Source organism: Oncorhynchus clarkii, chromosome 29 (assembly GCF_045791955.1).
Source record: "Oncorhynchus clarkii lewisi isolate Uvic-CL-2024 chromosome 29, UVic_Ocla_1.0, whole genome shotgun sequence".
Lineage (NCBI taxonomy): Eukaryota > Metazoa > Chordata > Actinopteri > Salmoniformes > Salmonidae > Oncorhynchus > Oncorhynchus clarkii.
This window is the reverse complement of record NC_092175.1, coordinates 28,376,143-28,398,004: the sequence shown is the minus strand read 5'-3', so window position 1 is coordinate 28,398,004 and position 21,862 is coordinate 28,376,143. Positions and strand designations below refer to the sequence as shown.

Genomic DNA, 21,862 nt, shown 5'->3' with positions numbered 1-21,862 from the left:
TCCAAGGCTGCGGCCAGATTAAATGGATTCAAACCTTTGATTGATATGATGGAGAACAACAGACCATTGTTTAACATACGTCTGTATAGAGCCTCGGTATTGTTATTTTATTGAGTTACTTTTGATTAACTGTTTTACTTTTTACAGTTAAGGGCTTGTAAGTAAGCATTTCATTGTATTCGGCGCATGTGACAAATCAAATTTGATTTGATTTTGATCTATGACCTCTATTTCTGTGATGTCAGCTATATGGACCAGAATCAGATGTATGTCTAGAGAGACTTACAGCTCCCAAACTTCAGAGGGCAGGCATGTGTATCCATGGGGAAATCCTCCAAGTGCATGGGACACTCAGCGTGGATGGTTAGCCTGGTCAGAGAGGGAGAAAAACAACAAGGACATGTCAGTGGACAGGCTGGAATATATAAACTATTCTTAAACCCTCCATGACACCTGTCACATGGTAGCAACACATACTGTATGTTAACGCTTTATATGTTGAGACATCCTTTTCATTTGCCAGATCCTGTTCAGTATCTTTCTAAAGGGCAAAGCAGCGGCTCGACACTGGACGCCTACTTCAATAACTTTTACTGCACACCATTCTGCACAATTAGACTTTCATCCTGTCACCTAGAGCTGCAATAGAAACATGAATGACAGGGCCTTGGTCATTTTCCTCTGTATCTGAATACAGTAAGTATACACCACGTCTCCTTACGCCACCCAAGGTTGTCCTGCCCCTGATGGCAGGGGAATATTGTGGTGCGCAAGAGATACTCTACTGTTCTGAGACTGACCTGACATTTGGGTTTTGTTGAAAAGAGAATGGAGGGGAGGGGAGGGAAGGGGGATGAGGGGCGATGTGAGAGGGGAACAGTCAGCATGTGCAGTCACGTACTGTAGTGCGTCTGGACATCAATGTGTCTGCTGAGGGCTGCGGTGTCTGGGTTGCCAGTGATTTGTCTGTTTTCCCATTAGCGGAGCTCAAAGCTCCAACTCCCTCCATCCACCAGTAGGACCCGTCACCCAGCTAGTCAGCCAGCCAGACTACTCCGCTCTGGAGACCTGTGGAGCAGCCAGACAGACTGCTCTGGAGACCTGTGGAGCAGCCAGACAGACTGCTCTGGAGACCTGTGGAGCAGCCAGACAGACTGCTCTGGAGACCTGTGGAACAGCCAGACAGACTGCTCTGGAGACCTGTGGAGCAGCCAGACAGACTGCTCTGGAGACCTGTGGAACAGCCAGACAGACTGCTCTGGAGACCTGTGGAGCAGCCAGACAGACTGCTCTGGAGACCTGTGGAGCAGCCAGACAGACTGCTCTGGAGACCTGTAGAGCAGCCAGACAGACTGCTCTGGAGACCTCTGGGCCAGCCAGCCAGACTGCTCTGGAGACCTGTGGAGCAGCCAGCCAGACTGCTCTGGAGACCTGTGGAGCAGCCAGCCAGACTGCTCTGGAGACCTGTGGAGCAGCCAGACAGCCAGACAGACTGCTCTGGAGACCTCGGGGCCAGCCAGCCAGACTACTCCGCTTTTGAGACCTGTGGAGCAGCCAGACAGACTGCTCTGGAGACCTGTGGAGCAGCCAGACAGACTGCTCTGGAGACCTGTGGAGCAGCCAGACAGACTGCTCTGGAGACCTGTGGAACAGCCAGACAGACTGCTCTGGAGACCTGTGGAGCAGCCAGACAGACTGCTCTGGAGACCTGTGGAACAGCCAGACAGACTGCTCTGGAGACCTGTGGAGCAGCCAGACAGACTGCTCTGGAGACCTGTGGAGCAGCCAGACAGACTGCTCTGGAGACCTGTAGAGCAGCCAGACAGACTGCTCTGGAGACCTCTGGGCCAGCCAGCCAGACTGCTCTGGAGACCTGTGGAGCAGCCAGCCAGACTGCTCTGGAGACCTGTGGAGCAGCCAGCCAGACTGCTCTGGAGACCTGTGGAGCAGCCAGACAGCCAGACAGACTGCTCTGGAGACCTTGGGGCCAGCCAGCCAGACTACTCCGCTCTGGAGACCTGTGGAGCAGCCAGACAGACTGCTCTGGAGACCTGTGGAGCAGCCAGACAGCCAGACAGACTGCTCTGGAGACCTCGGGGCCAGCCAGCCAGACTACTCCGCTCTGGAGACCTGTGGAGCAGCCAGACAGACTGCTCTGGAGACCTGTGGAGCAGCCAGACAGACTGCTCTGGAGACCTCTGGGCCAGCCAGCCAGACTGCTCTGGAGACCTGTGGAGCAGCCAGACAGACTGCTCTGGAGACCTCGGGGCCAGCTAGCCAGACTGCTCTGGAGACCTTATCTAGTTGATTAGATATTGACCCGCTGACCCTCGACACACCTACTCCACTCCTGAGGGAGGGAGCTCTGCAAATCAGGCAGGAGTGATGGGAGGAGACTGGCATCTGCTTGGGAGATCACATCTCACAACACACATCACATTACATGATGATGGCACCAGTACTATACCACTCTCCCTACTAACTCACTTTTACCATGGTAGACAATGTCAGTGGACAGGATACTTCAGAATGGCAATGGCACTTTCTGTGTCCATAGTTTATTTGACGGGGGCCTGCTTCAGATGGCAGTGGAAACAGATCTATGGGCCCCATGGAACCTTATCAACACCTACTGGAACCAGGATAAGAAACAGAACATGCTTCTTCCTGAGCAATGACATAGGTATAGGCATGATGTACAGAAAATGTATATGGAATTTAAAGATTCTTCTTTAGTACTTGAATTTGTTTTTGGAATACAATATACAGCAATGCATTCGGGGGAATAGTAACCCTGAGAAAAACACAATTTTTCAGGCTCCAATGCATTCCCCACCATTGTTAATAAAACCCATCGATTTCTATTTTGTATCCTCTCACTTTCATTAAAATGCAGCAGATCAATCATTCAATTAACCCTATGACCTAATAAACTCCATTCTGGTAAATACTTCCCTAGTCTAGTAGAACACTGCTGTGATTTTGAGCAATGTCCCCTGCTCCTGCCATCAAGACGTCATAAAGTCTACACTGTACCACCACTCATAAGTGTTTAATGAGATAAAGCATCTTACCCCCTGGGTAACCTTCAACCATAATGGTTATGATGTTCTTGGCCTTGAAAATTAACTATACTTGGAGGAAGAAGAACACTTTGCTGCTGACAATTAATGGCCTTCCTGTGTGTGCGTGAGTGCGTGTGTGCCTGTCGGCCGGGAAGCCACAGCAAAAATGGCCTCATGGGGCCAACCCCTCCTTCTCCCGTTGCCGCCTCCCGAATAACAGCTGCATCGATCACAGTGCCATCGCCAGAGCCTGTAGCACCTTGTCTCTGTCGGAGCTCCAGGGGGCCTTAGAGGGAGGTGTGTGTTCCACTCCACCCACCCCCACCCCCCTTTATTTGAAGTTCTACTCCATACCTCACCAGCTCCTGAAAACTTCTCCCATTACTTATCAATCCGGCCAGTGGAGAAGATGAGTCTGTGTTGATGGAACTCTATTGCATTACTAGCTAGAGGTCTGTTTGGGTGATTCACAGCTTCTGGAGGACTTTCAGAGTCTGCCTTTCAATCTATCACTTCTGTTCTCTTTGTTGTAATAAGCTTTCAACTTGACATATACACTTCACAGAGAACAAATGGTCACGTCACATGCTGACACTGGACCTTTGTCTGGTACTGAGGGGCGGCTCCAGGCATAAGCGACGAACAAAAAAAGATACTCAGTTCGGTTTCAACTTACTGTTGGAGTTAGAATAGTAGAATACACAAGATGTAAGTTAGAAATTTGGTTGTGCATCAGCAGTTTTTCTCATTTTGTCATTCACTGATAGTCACTCATTTACTCGTGCCAGCTAACAATTTTTAGATTGGTAAGTTTAGTCTTGCCAGTTATCTAAACCTCCAGGGTGCCCCAATTGACTTTGTTAGTCATTATCATTCAGTTATCATTAACATGGCATAAGTCATGGCAAAATGTGTAGAGTTGCAGGAAATTAGCTTTAAAACTGAAAGAAGAATTGCCACCTCATAGCAAAATGAGCAGAATTGCAGGAAATTAGCATTAAAACTGCAACAATTTCACTCTGCCACATGTCAAAATTAGTAGAATTGCTGGAAATGTGTTATAAAATTGCAAAATATTCTCTTCGCCTCAAATCTAAATGTGTAGAACTGCAGAAAACTTGCTTTAAAATTGCAAAAATGTCTCTCTGCCCGATGGCAAAATACCGTAAGTAGAATTCCATGACATTTGTTATAAAATTGCAGGAAATTTACTTTAAAACAAATGTTTCTATCCACCATCAATTGGGGGGGCCACAACATTTTTTTTTGCTTAGGGCCACCAAAAGGCTAGAGCCAGCCACGTATACCCCCTCCTCGGTGTGATGAGTGAAAAATCTACTGTCAGGTCCAGGGCGGATCGTTCATCATCATACTTATCATCATAGCTGGGGACTCTGGATCATGATCAATGAGTCTCCCTCTCCAAGACAGAAATCCCTGGTGAGACCATACGCTACTGTAATGATGACATCGTACCCCACCTACTCCACCTCCTCCGAAGGAAAACACCCCTGGGAGAGGAGGAGGGGGTGGGGGCATGGTGGTGACAAGAGAGAGAGATGGACTACAACAGAGCTGTACATTTTATGGAAGTTTAGTGAATGACCCCTGCATCTGCTAAGCAGACATTCAATCAGTCAAATGCAACAGAATGGAGAATTGACCTTTCCACAAGGTCAACATAACATTTCATAGATAGGGTTGCAAAGTGAACGTATATTACTGGAAACCTTCTAATGGGTAGTTATGGGTACTTCAGATTATCACAGGTGTCTGTAAATGATCTCTAGCCCTCCGTGGCCTTATCACATGTAAAATACATAAACAAATCAAATAAGAGGATTTAAAAATGTGAATAACAGCCACAAATTATGACAAAACTGCAAAACAGGAACCTAAATATAAACAATCAACTTTGTGAGTACCATTGGTGTTTAATATGAGGATTTCAGCATGTTTCACACACTTGTATTTATTTTACTACTGCATGTCAATATGTCTTTGTTGTAAATGTTTTGGCACCAACTGGTGGCAGTTTCGAAAAAGTCAATAGTTGGAAGAGTTGCAGAGTTAATGGAAAATCATACTATTATTGATTAGATACTTTTTAATTAGGCAATTTTCTATTGAACCATATGGTCTATCCACTAGAAACTCATTGACAATATGGACAGATATTAAAAAATGAATACTATATATGAATTTTAAAAGATTAAGATATTGAAGTATAAGTTACCAAAGTTACCATATCCTGCGCCATAGATTAGCTGTTAATTACCAAAATGACTGAATATTCTGGTAACATTTGGTAAATTAGCGGTAGCTTTGCAACCCTTATCCCAGATATCCTGCACCCCAGAGTATACATCACAAGACTGTCCTTTCTGCTTTTGTCTGACTATGCGAGTGGTGAGCTCATAGGTCATAAGATCAGGAAAGCCATTACATTTGTACAGCTCTGCCCTTGGTTTTTAAGCCCTAATCAAGGATTACAATATTACTATCCATATAACTATCCAACCAAGGTTTTTTCCCACAGTGCTATTCCTTAGGTTCTGATGCCTGGCTCTCACAGTTATAACAACGCACGGCAATTAGCTCGAGAGAAGATCTCCGTAATTACCGTTATCCACAATGACTTGCGGAAACGCTGTGAAACGCACAGTACTACTCTCGCACCACACAATTTACTGCTACATTGGGCTAAATCCTATAGTGGAATATGCATATTGAAATGAGAGGTAGCTGTAAAAATGGTAGTAACTAACTACAGTGGTAATTATGGTGGTAACACACAATCCTTGACTGCAAACACACAATCCAGTCTTCTCAGAGTGGTTCTATGCATTGTGTTAATGTATGTCAGGGGCTGGTTGCTTAGAAACCTTGGATAGGGCTGTATGTTTTGTCCACTTGAGCAACATGACTGTCCTTTACTATGGGGCTTCATTCAAAACAAAAATGCTCTGCTATCTGTGCCATGACTTCCCGTCTGTTTTTCATTGACCCTTTATATAACTAGGGAAGTCATGTACAGGAGACCAGAGGAGGAATGGGTTAATAAAATGTATTAACCCATTGAAACCTAAATGATCAGGAGATGTCATTGCAGTTCATGCCCTTGCACATGTTGTACACTGAAGAACATTTAAAAGTGTTATACAAGGCAACCAGTGGTCTAAAAGAGGAAACCATTTTCCTCTGGATAGGTTGCCCTGAATGAATGAGTCTATTCTGTAACTTTTGTCAGCTCTGGTGAACTGCAGGTGTAGGACATGAGTTCATATCAGCCTCCTTCACAACAGACTACTTCTGAACAGGAGCAAAAGGCCAGAGTGAAAGGTCACCCAAAATGGCTCCCCGAATGAGTGTTTCTAAAAAGAGATTCAAACATTATTCTGGTGATTGAACTGGAGTAGACCATGTGTATGTGACCAATAACATTTGATTTGATTTGAGTAGAGTCTGGATGGCATTAAGACTGAGCTTTACAAGTATCATTGGCTCAGCAGGTACGTTTCCTTGCACAAATCACCCTGTGAGGTAACAATATGACATTAAGAGCAGAGAAAACATCCCGCCTGCCTCTTACAGGATATACTTTAACTCCCCAGTTAAAAAACTCCCAAGTTTATACTTGTAAACCTCCTCCAACTATTCTTTTGTTCTTCTAAAATCAGCCGAACTCGAGCACACACACACCACCCTAATTATGAGGTGGCTGAGCAGCTAACAGGGCGTGAAATGCCCCGTTACAATATGTGTCAGTCACAGCTGTGGCCAAATGAGTGGCGACGTGGGAACCAACCCTCCCCATCCCATTTCCTCCATGCCCAGCACTCCTCTCCCTGCATGGTCTCAGGAGCCCCTACCAACATCCTGCTAAACGCCCGTAGGTGTGTCAATCAGAACGCGGGCTGAAACAGAGTAGAGACAGATCCCTGACTGAGTTTGACTTTATTTCCATCTGTGTCAAGGTTACACATTCACGCAGCAAATCTGTAATGCACCTGACAGCCAAGCCAAAGTCTCCCGTCACTGTTGCTGTCTATTTAACATGCTCTAGCTGGCTCTTTGGCTGCCATTGTCTCGTCACATGTCTCAATAAACGTGCCCTTGTGCAGGTTCACAAACAGTTAGTGTTTCAGTGTACAAACATCATTAAAATGGACCCCTTGGCTCCAATTAGACAACACCCCTAGGAGGAGGATGGCAGCAGTGTTTAGTATTATTTTCACCACTGAAAATGCCACTGAGAATCTGTTTTATGGACCCAGAGATGCTTGACATCAGTTAGAGTACGAGAAAGTAATTAAACCTGAATCTGTGTGAAAACAAACTACCCGTATTTACCCAGCACAAAGACTCCTAATCCAATAACATGCAGCAAACATAGAGAGAAGGTCAGACAGAAAATAAAGTTTTTATTTGGACGGCCCTAAACCCAATGCTGAATTCAATGTTGTACTTTCTTTCTCCTCGGCATATGTCTGCGTATTATTGGAAGTGTTAAAAGGAGAGTTCTATTAGCCTGGCAGACTACTATTAAGACTTCAGCCAAAGGGCACTTTAAATGTCTATTAAACACTTGACTCCCCTGGGACAAGAGTACATCCAGATATCCTTACTAGGAGGTCAGCTGACTTAGTGCTATCTGTCACTGTATGATTGTGTTGTCAGTATTTCACAAGGATGCACACCAACCCACACATCACTATCAATGATCAAGAGGAGAAAACATGCCACAATTATCAGCAGTGTTTGTACTTCAATTCCAACATTGTTTGTTTAGCTAGAGGCAATTTTGTTTTCTTATATATTTTTTCTCTCTCATCTCATATGATATACTCATCAGTATAGGAGCAGAAAGTATTGAAGATTTCATTAGTTTAAGCATGAATCCAGGGTCAGCCGCAAGTACTACCGTCGTTCCTAATGATGTTGTATAACGGCAACCAGGTTTTATATTCCACATACAGCGGAATGTATTGTTTAAAATACTTACAGTAAATTCGAAAACACATGCAGGGCTTTAATGGGAGCTTTTTAAAAAATCTTTATTTTACCTGGCAAGTCCGTTAAGAACAAATTCTTATTTTTAATGATGGCCTAGGAACAGTAGGTTAACTGCCCTGTTCAGGGGCAGAATGACAGATTTTTACCTTGGGGGTTTGGTCTTGCAAACTTTTGGTTACTAGTCCAACGCTCTAACCACTAGGCTACCTGCCGCCCCAGCTATGCTGGGAGCCATGCTGGGAGCCATGCTGGGAGCCATGCTGGGAGCCATCCTGGGAGCTATGCTGTAGGCCCCATGCTGTAGGCCCCATGCTGTAGGCCCCATGCTGTAGGCCCCATGCTGTAGGCGCTGTAGGCCCCATGCTGTGCTGTAGGCCCCATGCTTTGCTGTAGGCCCCATGCTATGCTGTAGGCCCCATGCTATGCTGTAGGCCCCATGCTGTAGGCCCCATGCTGTAGGCCCCATGCTGTAGGCCCCATGCTATGCTGTAGGCCCCATTCTTTGCTATAGGCCCCATGCTATGCTGTAGGCCCCATGCTATGCTGTAGGCCCCATGCTGTAGGCCCCATTCTATGATTAATCACCACTTTATTCCCTACCTTTGTGAACATGCACACTTCTGTTAAACCACGCTCTGAATCTTTGTACTTTAACTTTTAATGACTCACCCTTACTGAACCCTTCTACGCAGTAGAGATGGAGACGAGGTTTGCAGAAAGAGGGCTGGAGTGATAAAAGGCACCTCAACCTGTTCCAAACCCCCTCCCCTCACTATAAATCTCAGTGCCTGGCTGCCACTTCATACTGCTGACCCTGGTGAGGTGTCATTTGCAGCTGGCTAAATCAACAGGGACAACTGCAGAGAGTGGAGCTGGCACGCACTGAGAGAGGCAACAAAGAGCACACGCCCTCCAATTCCATCTGACATTCCAAGGCAGCACTGTAGAGGTAACCTTAAGACCTCCATGTGCAACAATTACTCACAGGCAGACATTAATAGCCATCTCCCTCCGTGTATTACGTCAGCGAGCTAAATGACTAGAAATCCATGACTGCCCTTAAACTACCTAACACCTCATCTGCCCCCATGGTTGTTTTAACTCCCCCATCCCATCTCCCCCCACCTCTGCCTGGTCAGTGACTCTCATTCCCCTCACATGGTGGAGACATCACTATTGGCTCTGTGACAGGGCTTTGCCAATAGGCTCCCAAAGAGAGTGCCTGTTATAGCGCTGAACATGCAATTAAATCCTAACCCCTGCCGCCCCCATATCGAGTGCTGGGGCGAGGCCAGGGGAGGGCTGAAGGGCTGTGAAGAGGACAGAGACAGGGACAGCCAGGGACAGGGAGTAAAAGTCATGCTGAATAGGGCTCCACCACAGGGATAATCCCAGGCTAACAAACTGCTGCGGCTGGCTGCCCGAGATGGATGGGAATGTCACCAGGAGGTCAAGGGAAACTTAAAAGAACCTGGAGAGGGAGGGGAAAAAAACTTTTATACCTTGCCAAGTAACATAGAGAAGGGCTGTACGAATCTCATGTAATGTTTCCATTAATGGCTGATAGTGCTCTATAATGTACTGTATAATATCTTCATCATACATTTGTTCCCCCAGTAAAATATTCAGCTACAATTAAAAGCAAAAATAAAATAAAATTGCATTATACTCTCAGAAGATTCTATCCTTTAATGTTTTAAATCTGAATATATTGACCATGGCCATGTAATACTTGAAGGAAAAAATATGACTGAGTGAGTGACTGTACTTTTTCATTAAGAATGAAATCCACTGAACTCAAGCTGCACACGTCTAGAAACTCCTAAGAAAAAGAGCCTAAATTAATTGTCAGTCCCCCAGAGGGAGCATCCTCCATCCAGTCAACATGGAACAGATGTGTGTGATACCTGGCTGCAGCATGTGCACTGTAAGTTTGGAGCGCTATTCACAATGCCGCCTGTGTTTCCCATGCTGTCAGCCCAGCCTATCCCCCATAATGGATGGAGCTCCCTCAAGCACATCCATTACATGTGCACATCTGCAAAAACGTGACAACGTCAACAGGCTGCTGCTGTATCGTTAGCGTCTTGTCTATCATTTTTTGTAAGTTTGAACAAACAAAAGAAAGTATGCAAGGTAGTGATAAATGACAAGAATGAACTGACACGTATTTCATCCCTATCAAAACCATCATCAACATCATCATCATTAAAATGGACATTATCCTTGGCAAAAATGACAAGGGCACTGGACTGATGATCTAAATAGATGGATGTACCTTAATTGTAGTTATGCACACAGACATTGCTTCACTACATGATTACAAATTGGAACAATGAGGTGTCTGGGGCAATCAGAGAGGGTGAGGGAGAGATGCAGAGACACAGAGAGTACTGGAGGAAGAAGAGGGTAATGGAGAGATGCAGAGACACAGAGAGTACTGGAGGAAGAAGAGGGTAATGGAGAGATGCAGAATGACAGAGTACTGGAGGAAGAAGAGGATAATGGAGAGATGCAGAGACACAGAGAGTACTGGAGGAAGAAGAGGATAATGGAGAGATGCAGGGACACATAGAGTACTGGAGAAAGAAGAGAGTAATGGAGAGATGCAGAGACAGAGAGTACTGGAGGAAGAAGAGGATAATGGATGAGCGAGAGATGGCCTAAATGGAGACACAGTTTCAACAAAACTGGTGAATGAATGCAGGCTACTCTCCTCTCCGCTGCTGGATAGTGGGAGGGCCAGAGCTCCCATATTTACTGTAGTTTTACAGAGCAATCTGCAGTGCACCATCCCATCCCCAACAGACAGCATATAGACAGACTGTGTATAAAGGCAGTGCTGACTGCCTCCAGCCAATGTTGAGCAAATCAGGGCTGAATCCGGTCAGTGACGGCTTGGCTGTGTGGGAGGAATGAGGGCTGCAGCCAGCCTCATAATAAGCACTGTGACTTTGGCCGGCCTTTGATTAGACCGCACCACGATGTCCGTTTCACCAAACAAAACCACAGTCCGTGTCTCTCTTGTTCTTCTTGTGTCTTGGAATGTTGACCCCCCCCCCCCCCCCCTCTCTCGGCATGATGCCTGCTTCTGCCTGTAGTGCAGAAATGCTTACTGCTGCAGAATCCACCTGTTGAGTTCTAGAAGAAATCCTGTGGTGACTTACTGATTGAATCTGCAACATATTACTGGGACCTTTCCATCTGCTGGGCTCTGGTGCTGTTTGTGACAGGACAATAAATGTGTTTCATGAAATGCTACTATGGAAATACAAAATACTGTACAAGTAGAAACCACAGTAGGATTCAGAAATGTTTGGGACATTCACTACACCGATTACAATATGACAATCTTCAAGCTGTAGTAATATTGGCAACTATTAGCAATGGTTCAACAATGGTTCAACAATGGTTCAACAATGTGTCAACAATGTGTCATATGTGCATCATAAAAAAGTAAAAGGACACCAACATGGCGTTTTGTGTCAAAGTTGGCTGAACTCTCTCTATACATGGCTCTGACCTGACCTATCCTGAGTGCCAGGACTTGGCACAAACAGAAACAGACTGGCACTCAGGCTACGCTTGACCTGCTATACTAGTTTAATGAATGACAAATTACCACACTATGTCATCATGACGGAAGATCTGAGAGTATATCAACCAGCCACTCTAAAGGACTGAAGTTTGGCAACGACCCCAGATGGAAAGTATAACTGTTTACATTACAGTATTTCTCATTTCACCAGGGTCTTATGTAAAGAGAGGAAGGCATCTCTTAGTTTTCTGTCATAGCTTAGAGGCTGCCTTTGAGACAGCTGACCTCGCAGTGCTGGGTGCTATGGAAGTGTAATCTATCTTTTGTATCAGTCACATTTACCACAGGCAGTTTGTGCACACAGTACTCTTTAATTCATGAAAACATAATGAACTCTCCATAAAATGCTGTTGGAGACAACTGCAGCCTGTCTTTAAGACACAACTGGTAGAACTGTGAAGGGCAAGGCACTTTGTGAAGAGACAGCGATAAAACAGCAATAAACATCCAGTCCTGGATCTATTATTTAACCCCACCCCCTCACTCTGCTCTCAAAATGCCACCACCAAACAGCTACAATACACTGCAATAGAGGGACAAAAGGTGACATACAGATGTTAGATCTTAACTTGATCACTCTTTTGTCACTAAGAATTGTCCTGCTGCATCAGTAAATTCAAATGAGCCTCGTGAGTCCCTGAATAAGAGCAGTTCTCGTTCTCTCCATGCAGAGACAGTTGAGTCATTGGGATCAGGGCTTGCTATCAAAATAATTGACTTGCTCGCTCAAACGCTAGGCCTAGGTCCTATTACTGAAACATTCAAATGTACAAAAATGTATCTGAAATGAAGCCATGTGGGTGGGTTCAATTGACTTGATTTATATAGACATTTCAAATATTGTACCCCCGATCTTGATAAGAAATGACCATGCCAGACACTTTTGGAGAATAGTAATAATAACAGCAGGTAACATCAATATTAGTTTCCATTCATACAAAGTGTCGGGTAAATTGCCACAGTAGATTTGCCATGGTAAACAATGAAACACTTTATTTATATTGTACGGAAATGCTTGTCAAATCTATAAATCGCTTTTAGTCTGTTCAAAAATGACCTAAATTGTTCTGATTACCTCACCAACCTAGAGGGCCAACATACTGTATCTTGAAAGACTTTGGTTGCAAGCAGGACCAAGGTAACACCGACATAATATTTTAGGGAGTGGTAAGGAGGTGACCAATAATGGTTGCAATTGAGATCAGATGTGCACGGGTGAATTTAGCACGTATTGATGGTTTAATCTGCCGATATTCTAGTGACATCGATTGGTGCAATAACCCCCTTATTATTTGATTATATTCCAATAAATTATGTAGGCTACCCGTTAGCCTATCCATTGTCACATAATGAAAGGTGTGAAATCCCATAATAGGCTACTGTGTTTCCCTGGCTGAGTTGATGAGCTGATTTGGGCCATCAGCTGATTGACAGATGTAGGCCTACTGTAGAATAATAAACTTTCCTCCAGTTTGGATGCTCGTCCACGTTGTATAGTTTGGCTATGTATAATTTGTCAATATAGTTCTACTCTTTAGTGTGGATTGAAAGCCTGTGTGGCTTTAATATTTCATTTGGTAAAACTAATGAAGTCACTCAAACCCTTAACAAAGAGTTGCAGTGTTTTGGAGTGGGTGGCCAGTAATAAACTGGTCCTGAAAATCTCTAAAACTAAGAGCATTATATTTGGTACAAATCATTCCCTAAATTCTAGACCTGAGCTGAATCTGGTAAAGAATTGTGTGGCTGTTTGAACAAGTTAAGGAGACACAATTACTTGGTGTTACCTTAGATTGTAAACTGTCATAGTCAAAACATATAGATTCAATGGTTGTAAAGATGGGTAGAGACCTGTCCGTAATAAAGAGATACTCTGCTTTTTAGACACCACACTCCACAATGCAAGTCCTGCAGACTCTTATTGTATTTTACTTCGATTTTTGTCCCGTCAAGTGCTGCATAGAAAGACCTAGTTAAGCTCCAGCTGGCCAAGAACAGAGCCACACATCTTGCTCTTCATTTTAATCAGAGGGTTAAGAGTTGGCTAAGAGTTGAGGAAAGACTGACTGCGTCACTTCTTGTTTCATAAGAAATATTCATGTGTTGGAAATTCCAAATACATACAGCACTGACACACACACCTACACCACCAGACATGCCACCAGGGGTCTTTTCACAGGCCCCAGGTGCAAACATTTTAGCTGTAGTTGCTGATGTGTATATGGTTGAACCATCAGCATATATGGACACACATGCTTTGTTAAATGCCAGTGGCAAGTCATTGGTAAAAAAATAAAAATAAATAAAAAGAGTAGAGGGCATTGAGAGCTGCCATGTGGTACACCACACTTTACATGTTTGACATTTGAGAAGCTTCCATTAAAATAAAACCCTCTCTGAGATCTATTAGATAGACAGCTCTGAATCCACGATATTCCTGAGGTTGAAAAGCCATAACATATACTTTTTCTCATAAAAGGTTATGGCCAATATTAAAGGCTGCTATGAAATCTAACAGTACAGTTCCCACAATCTTCTTATCAATTTCTTTCAACCAATCATCCGTCAAATGTGTCAGTGCAGTATATGTTGAGTGCCCCTCTCTATAAGCGTGCTGAAAGACTTGTTTACATGATGCTGTGCGGTTTGTTGCTAACTTTACTTTCCTACCTGCCAACTTTACGGTTTTTACTTTTTAATGACCTATTTATATATACATTTTTTCCCTCGCTCAACTTTTTTCATTCAACTTTTTCACCCCGGACGCTTTATCTGGATGTGGTTTGTCAGGACCTCCACCAGCTGAAGCTAAGTAGTAACATTAACATTATGCCTTCTAATTGCAGTCACTGTACTCATAATATACAGGAGAACGATCGCCTTATGACCAGGATAGCAATTCAGACGCAATCGTTAGGCAAGGGTAATTTAAGTGTAGGAAAGGATGAAATAGCATCTGTGTCACCAATAAGTACAGATAGTAGTATAAATCCCGTCGCACAGTCCCCGCAGCCGGACAATATTCTCATGGCTTCTGGAAGGGAATGCTGTCGGAATTCTCAACCGGTGTCGCTCATTCACGCGACAGAAACTTTCAACTGGTTCTCCCCATTAAGCAACGGGTCAGAGTCAGAGGCCGAGCCTTCTCTGGTCTCTCCTTCTCCCGCTACGGTGTCTGAGACGCCGAAGCCTCCAACCATTAGCTCTGACAAATTGAAAACCCTATTCATTGGCGACTCCATTACCCATAATATTAGACTTAAAACGAATCATCCAGCGATCATGCACTGTTTACCAGGGGGCAGGGCTACCGACGTTAAGGCTAATCTGAAGATGGTGCTGGCTAAGGCTAAAACTGGCGATTGTAGAGAGTATAGGGATATTGTTATCCACGTCAGCACCAACGATGTTAGGATGAAACAGTCAGAGATCACCAAGCGCAACATAGCTTCAGCGTGTAAATCAGCTAGAAAGATGTGTCGGCATCGAGTAATTGTCTCTGGCCCCCTCGCAGTTAGGGGGAGTGATGAGCTCTACAGCAAAGTCTCACAACTCAATCACTGGTTGAAAACTGCTTTCTGTCCTTCCCAAAAGATAGAATTTGGAGATAACTGGCCCTCTTTCTAGGACTCACCCACAAACAGGACCAAGAGAAGTGGAGGGGTGCTCTCATCTTATCTACGAACATAGAGAGGGCTCTAACTCCCCTAGCTCCACAATGAGATAGGGTACAGGCCAGGCAGCAGGCTGTTAGCCAGCCTGCCAGCTTAGTGGAGTCTGCCACTAGCACAGTCAGTGTAGTCAGCTCAGCGATCCCTGTTGAGAATGTGCTCGATCTCGGTTGGGCAAAACTAAACATGGCGGTATTCGCCTTAGCAATCTCACTGGAATAAAGAACTCCATTCCTGTCATTATTGAAAGAGATTGTGATATCTCACATCTCAAAATAGGGCTACTTAATGTTAGATCCCTCACTTCCAAAGCAGTTATAGTCAATGAACTAATCACTGATCATAATCTTGATGTGATTGGCCTGACTGAAACATGGCTTAAGCCTGATGAATGTACTGTGTTAAATGAGGCCTCTCCTCCTGGTTACACTAGTGACCATATCCCCGCCCATCCCACAAAGGCAGAGGTGTTGCTAACATTTACGATAGCAAACTTAAATTTACAAAAAAAGCGACTAAGTTTTCATCTTTTCAGCTTCAAGTAATGAAATCTATGCAGCTTACTCAATCACTTTTTATAGGTACTGTTTACAGGCCTCCTGGGCCGTATACAGCGTTCCTCACTGAGTTCCCTGAATTATTATCGGATCTTGTAGTCATGGCAGATAATATTGTAATTTTTGGTGACTAATATTCACATGGTAAAGTCCACCGACCCACTCCAAAAGGCTTTTGGAGCCATCATCGACTCAGTAGGTTTCGTCCAACATATTTCCGGACCTACTCACTGCTACAGTCATACTCTGGACCTAGTTTTGTCCTGTGGAATAAATGCTGTGGATCTTAACAGATAAATCTGTTGAGCTATCTACAAACAGGAGCGCGCAATTTGATAATATGCAGGCAGTTTTGTTGAACGTTACTTAGAGTAACACGGTTCTACTCAGAATTCTGCAGACCAAAGACAATCAATTAATGAACACAATGACTAAGTTGGATGACAAATCAGCAGAACTCATTGAAGTCGCTGACCAAATGAATGATGAGAGAACTCAGGTGATGAAGATGGAAATCTTGATTTCTAAGCAAGCGGAAGAAATCTCATCACTGAATCTCTCGTTCCGTACTCAAGAACTCTATCTGCAAACCATGACAGATAAGTTTGAGACCTAAAGGAGTAAGTGCGACACTCACGTGTCCAAAATCAGTACTCTAAGCGCTTAAGTGGACTCTGCAATGCAGCAGAATACCACCCTTAGGTACTATCTGGAGGAAGTCCAGAATGGTCACGCTCTACAGCGTGGTTATCCATCCAAGCAACCGGAGCCCTGCACTCAAAGGAGTGAAGACGATAGGTTTCAGACATTGCCTCCATTAAGTATCCCTCGGTCTTCTCCTCTTGGCCATTCGGCACTGAGTAATACGGCACCTCTTGGCCAACAAAGCCAAAGCTTGGCTTCTCCTCTTGGCCTTTCGGCTCCACTTTCCCCACAGGATGAAGCCAACCCTCTCCGCCCGCTTGACGCGGAATACCTTGACAAACTCGTCAAGAATTTCCCCACCTTTGACCCCGTCCCATGTCAGCCAAACGATACTGAGACGTTCCTAGCTGACATAGAGGACGCGCTGGATGGCTACCCTGACAGGGGGGGTCCCGAAACACAAAGAGGGGGAATAGTAGCCCAGACCCATGATGAGCCTTATCGAGGCCGGTGGGGGGAGGGGGGTCGAGACTACGGACAACACCGTACGAGACCACCAGAGCATAAATCAAATCTAGTTGTAAACTCCCCTTTAAGAACAGTGAGGAGCAGAACAGCAACATAGGAGTCACTCAGAGTGCAACACTGGGAAGGGGAATCTCCATTGCACTTTTCCAATGGTTAACACACATATCACTAATAAATAGAACCCTCCGTTCAGGAGAAAAGTTATTAGAAGTCATGACCCATGGTCACACCACGTACGACTGGTCTAATACTTAGAGTACTTCCGTCATGAGGTTAGCTCCTCTGTGGATAACATAGCTATGAAGTATACTTATTCATACCTACCGCCACTACAATAGTGGAAGACAGTGACTGGTAGTAAAACCACTACAGACTCCCTTGACACCAATTCTGACTGACCTCCAGGCATTGACCTGAAAATTACCTGACTACGTCAGACTCATTCCGAACAAGTTGTAATCTGCCAGGATACTTGGTTTCCTTCCCTTGACATGTGCGCTTGTGTAAGCATAAACGCACATGCACAACGGAACATCCAATTAGGATTTATGCTAGGATCACTTAAGGGTCCAAGCAAAATACCAGCCTTAGTAAAGTTGTAAAACATATTTTTGAGGCCTTTAACTCTACAGCTACAGCACTCACCAGTTTTCTTCCCGGAAGTACATACATCATCCCTGTAGACTGCCCAAAACTAGTGCCTTACAGCTGTAGATTTATCATATAGTTCATATCCTACTTTTCATATCAAAGTAGGATAGTACCCTAAGCAACACCTCGCAAATTAGGAAAGCCCTAGATATGACATTAGACAATGCCATGATAGGGTCATTTTGCCAAGACCATGGACATAGATAGAATACAGTCCAATTAGATGATTAAGGTGGCATAACTATATTTAGTTTTGTTTATGCTTTCATTAATTTAGTTTCATTTTGTTCGGCACGTAGAAAGTTATAGAGCCATAAACAACTTCCCCATACAACCATCAGTTAGTGACACAACGCTGCTTATTTGGGAGGAAATGTAATGATATATTTCGTGAGTGTGTGTGCGTTGTTAACATCCGCCTAAGTTACTGCCCAGATCTTCCAGTCTGGACGACCAGACGACGGGTCCAGAACGGCGATCCCAATCCGGACATCCGCTGGCCAGCCTTGGAGCGGACTTCTTCATTTGCAGACACCCTACCCGGGTCGACCACCAGAGGGGGGACTGCAACAAGGACCACCAACTGGACATCTGCTGTCCAGCCATGGAGCGGACTTCATTCGCAGAATCCCTTCCCGGGTCGACCACCAGATTGGCACCACAACGATGGTCCACAACCAGGACAACCCACGGTAATTTTTATGTTGGTATGCAACATGCAGGTTAATCGCAAGATTGAACCCAACATGGGGGGACTCTCATGACGTTGGCCTACCTCTTCCCCCCTTTTTCCTCTCTCTACCCTACTAATGTTACATTTGCAAAACCCTTGGTTAACATAGAGATACTGGGAACATCAGAAGGTGGGGGGAAATGAACTATATTCTGGTAATCCGACCAATGGAACATATGTCAGTTCGGTTGTCATCTGAGACATTCTCATCAATGATAAGATGACATAAACACTACAGTGGAAAGTCTACACATCAGAGTTATCGGATTCACATGGAATTGTTGTTCAATTTAAATGTTTGAATATGAAATTATTCGTGTAGGGATGAAATGTGATTTTAGCTTCAAAAATGTGAGATTTGGGTTTTCATAAGATCTGCTCAATCAGTGGCCCGCCACTGTGAAGGGACATGGGCTATAAAACTTTTCAAACACGCCCTCCTCTCCCTTCCTATATAAGTCCTTGATGACAATATAACCTCCTGTTCCAAGGACGTGAGGAAGACGGTCCGATGTCAGAATGGTTCAGACAATAACTACAGAACGAAGCCAACATCAGCGTGAGCTTTGGTTGCGAATGGTATGAACTTTGAACTCTTATTCACTACAGAAATGATACCTCCTAGCCGTTGAGTTAGCATCAGCCGCTGCAAACGAGGGTGAGGAAGGAACAGACAGAGTATCCCGTCTATCACACAACAACGTTACTACAACGTAGCCAATTGACAACCAGAGACATTTTTCAAAGGACTTGGTTGGGCAACACGGCCTTCCATCTACCACCAACCTACTGAAGCGCAGCTCAGAGTAAATATTTATTGCATTTTCCTTTTCCAAATGGGCAGTAATTTAGAATGGATAAGATACTGAATTTACGATAGCGCAGCTTCTTCCCTTTGTTCCTCAGTCTTCCCGCTCTTTCTCTCAAACCCAGCCCCTTTTCTTTTGTGTAACAAGCTGTCATATCTGTTTCCGCCCGCTAGGGATGTTTTCCTTTATGACGTAATTTGTAATCAAGTTATCATTCATTATGGGTATGTGTAATTCTGTGTGATTAGTTAGGTATTTAGTAAATAAATGATTAAACCCAATTTTATATTGCTGATTCAACCTATTTGCCAGGGTTCGTGCAGATAATCAAGAATTTACAACTTTCAGATGAGACTGAATTAAGATGACGATTAATATTGACTGCTATTGATGTAAAATATTACTAGGTCTTTACGAGTTTATTCGGAAGATAACAGCTCTATAAATATTATTTTGTGGTGCCCGACTCTCTAGTTAATTACATTTACATGATTAGCTCAATCAGGTAATATTAATTACGGATAAATTATTTCATAGAATAGCATGTCATATCACTTAATCCGGCATAGCCAAAGACACGACACAGTATACTATCAAGCATTTCACACATATGATTTAGATACGGACTGTTAGCACTTGGTTTGCCGATAGCAACACCCCGAAATAACATGTTTTAGATATGCCAGGTGAACCTGCAACCATAACACTTCAATAAGACTTGACATAAGATCTTCTCTAAGCATTACAGGGATATGGCTCTGAATAACACCTCCCCGATAAGCATTCCTGCCTCTTCTATGGATTTTATATCCTTGCATTGCTACTGCTGTATCATCAAGTTAATTATTTAAGTGAGTCTCAGAAATGGCTAACATATGAATGTTATCTGATGTTAGCAAGTTGTTGATTTCATGAATCTTATTTCTAAGACTACATACACTATATATACAAAAGTATGTGAGCACCATTTCAAATTAGTGGATTCAGCTATTTCAGTCACACCTGTTGCTGACATAGACAAACATTGGCAGTAGAATGGCCTTACTGAAGAGCTCAGTGACTTTCAACATGGCACCGTCATTGGATGCCACATTACCAACAAGTCAGTTTGTGAAATTTCTGCCCTGCTAGAGCTGCTCTGGTCAACTGTAAGTGCTATCATTGTGAAGTGGAAACGTCTAGGAGCAACAACTGCTCAGCCGCAAAGTGGTAGACCACAAGCTCACAGAACGGGACCGCAGAGTGCTGAAGCGCGCAGCACGTAAAAATTGTCTGTCCTCGGTTGCAAACTGCCTCTGGAAGCAACTTCAGCACAAGAACTGTTCGTCGGGAGCTTTATGAAGTGGGTTTCCATTGCCACACACAAGCCACACACAAGCTTAAGATCACCATGCGCAATGCCAAGCGTCGGCTGGAGTGATGTAAAGCTTGCTGTCATCGGACTCGGGAGCAGTAGAAACTCGTTCTCTGGGGTGATGAATCATGCTTCACCATCTGGCAGTTCGACGGACGAATCTGGGTTTGGCAGATGCCAGGAGAACTCTACCTGCTCGAATGCATAGCCCTGTCAAGTTTGGTGGAAGAGGAATAATGGTCTGGGGCTGTTTTTTACGGTTCAGGCTAGTCCCTTTAGTTACAGTCAAGGGAAATCTTAACTCTACAGCATACAATGACATTCTAGACAATTCTGTGCTTCCAACTTTGTGGCAACAGCTTGTGGAAGGCCCTTTCCTGTTTCAGCATGGCAATGCTCCCGTGCACAAAGCGAGGTCCATACAGAAATGGTTTGTCAAGATTGGTGTGGAAGAACTTGACTGGCCTGCACAGAGACCTGACCATTGAACACCTTTGGGATGAATTGGAACACCGACTGCGAGCCAGACCTAATCGCACAACATCAGTGCTTGACCTCACTAATGCTCTTGTGGCTGAATGGAAGCAAGTCCACAGCAATGTTCCAACATCTAGTGGAAAGCCTTCCCAGAAAAGTGGAGGCTGTTATAGCAGCAAAGGGGGACCAACTCGATATTAATGCCCATGATTTTGGAATGAGATGTTCGAAATGCAGGTGTCCACATACTTTTGTTCATGTAGTGTATATTAATATGGGCAATTTTTTTGCCCTTTCTTGGGTAGCTTATTAGATAGACATAATATATAAAAGAGCAATAAAAAAAAGCAAGAGAAAAAAATATACATCCAGCAGTCCATTAATCATTTGGTGTGTGCAAGTGTGTGCGTGTGCTGTGGGGTTGAAGCTACAAACCCGTAGGCGTGGCTCTCTTATCCCTTCAAGGCTTTTGGGAGGGAGGGTGGACAATGAGCCTGTCATAGAGGATGTAAGCAATGTCCCCATGGCTCTGGCAGCTTTCATGGCTGGGATCAGTTCTTTCCTCTTCTGGCACACAGCTTCAGGATAGTCCTCATTGAGGATGATGTACGTTCCTCTAAAGTTCTTGGCTCTTTCCAGAACAGCTACCTTGTCCTTGAACCTCAGCAACTTGACCACTATTCGCCTGGGCCTGTCACCTGGGCCAGTGGTGGGTTTTCCAGTCCACCTAAATCTACCTGTGGTCCATCTTCAGCTTC

At 44.3% G+C, this 21,862-nt stretch overlaps 1 protein-coding gene across 1 annotated transcript in view; it reads right to left on the bottom strand.

Annotated features, from left to right (window-relative positions):
- LOC139387943 (gamma-aminobutyric acid receptor subunit alpha-3-like) overlaps positions 1-21,862 on the bottom strand; it is a 141,063-nt gene that overhangs the window by 22,559 nt on the left and 96,642 nt on the right. The window contains exon 6 of the mRNA XM_071134341.1: positions 287-369. Within this exon, the coding sequence (XP_070990442.1) occupies positions 287-369 (83 nt within the window). The remainder of the gene's footprint in view (positions 1-286; positions 370-21,862) is intronic.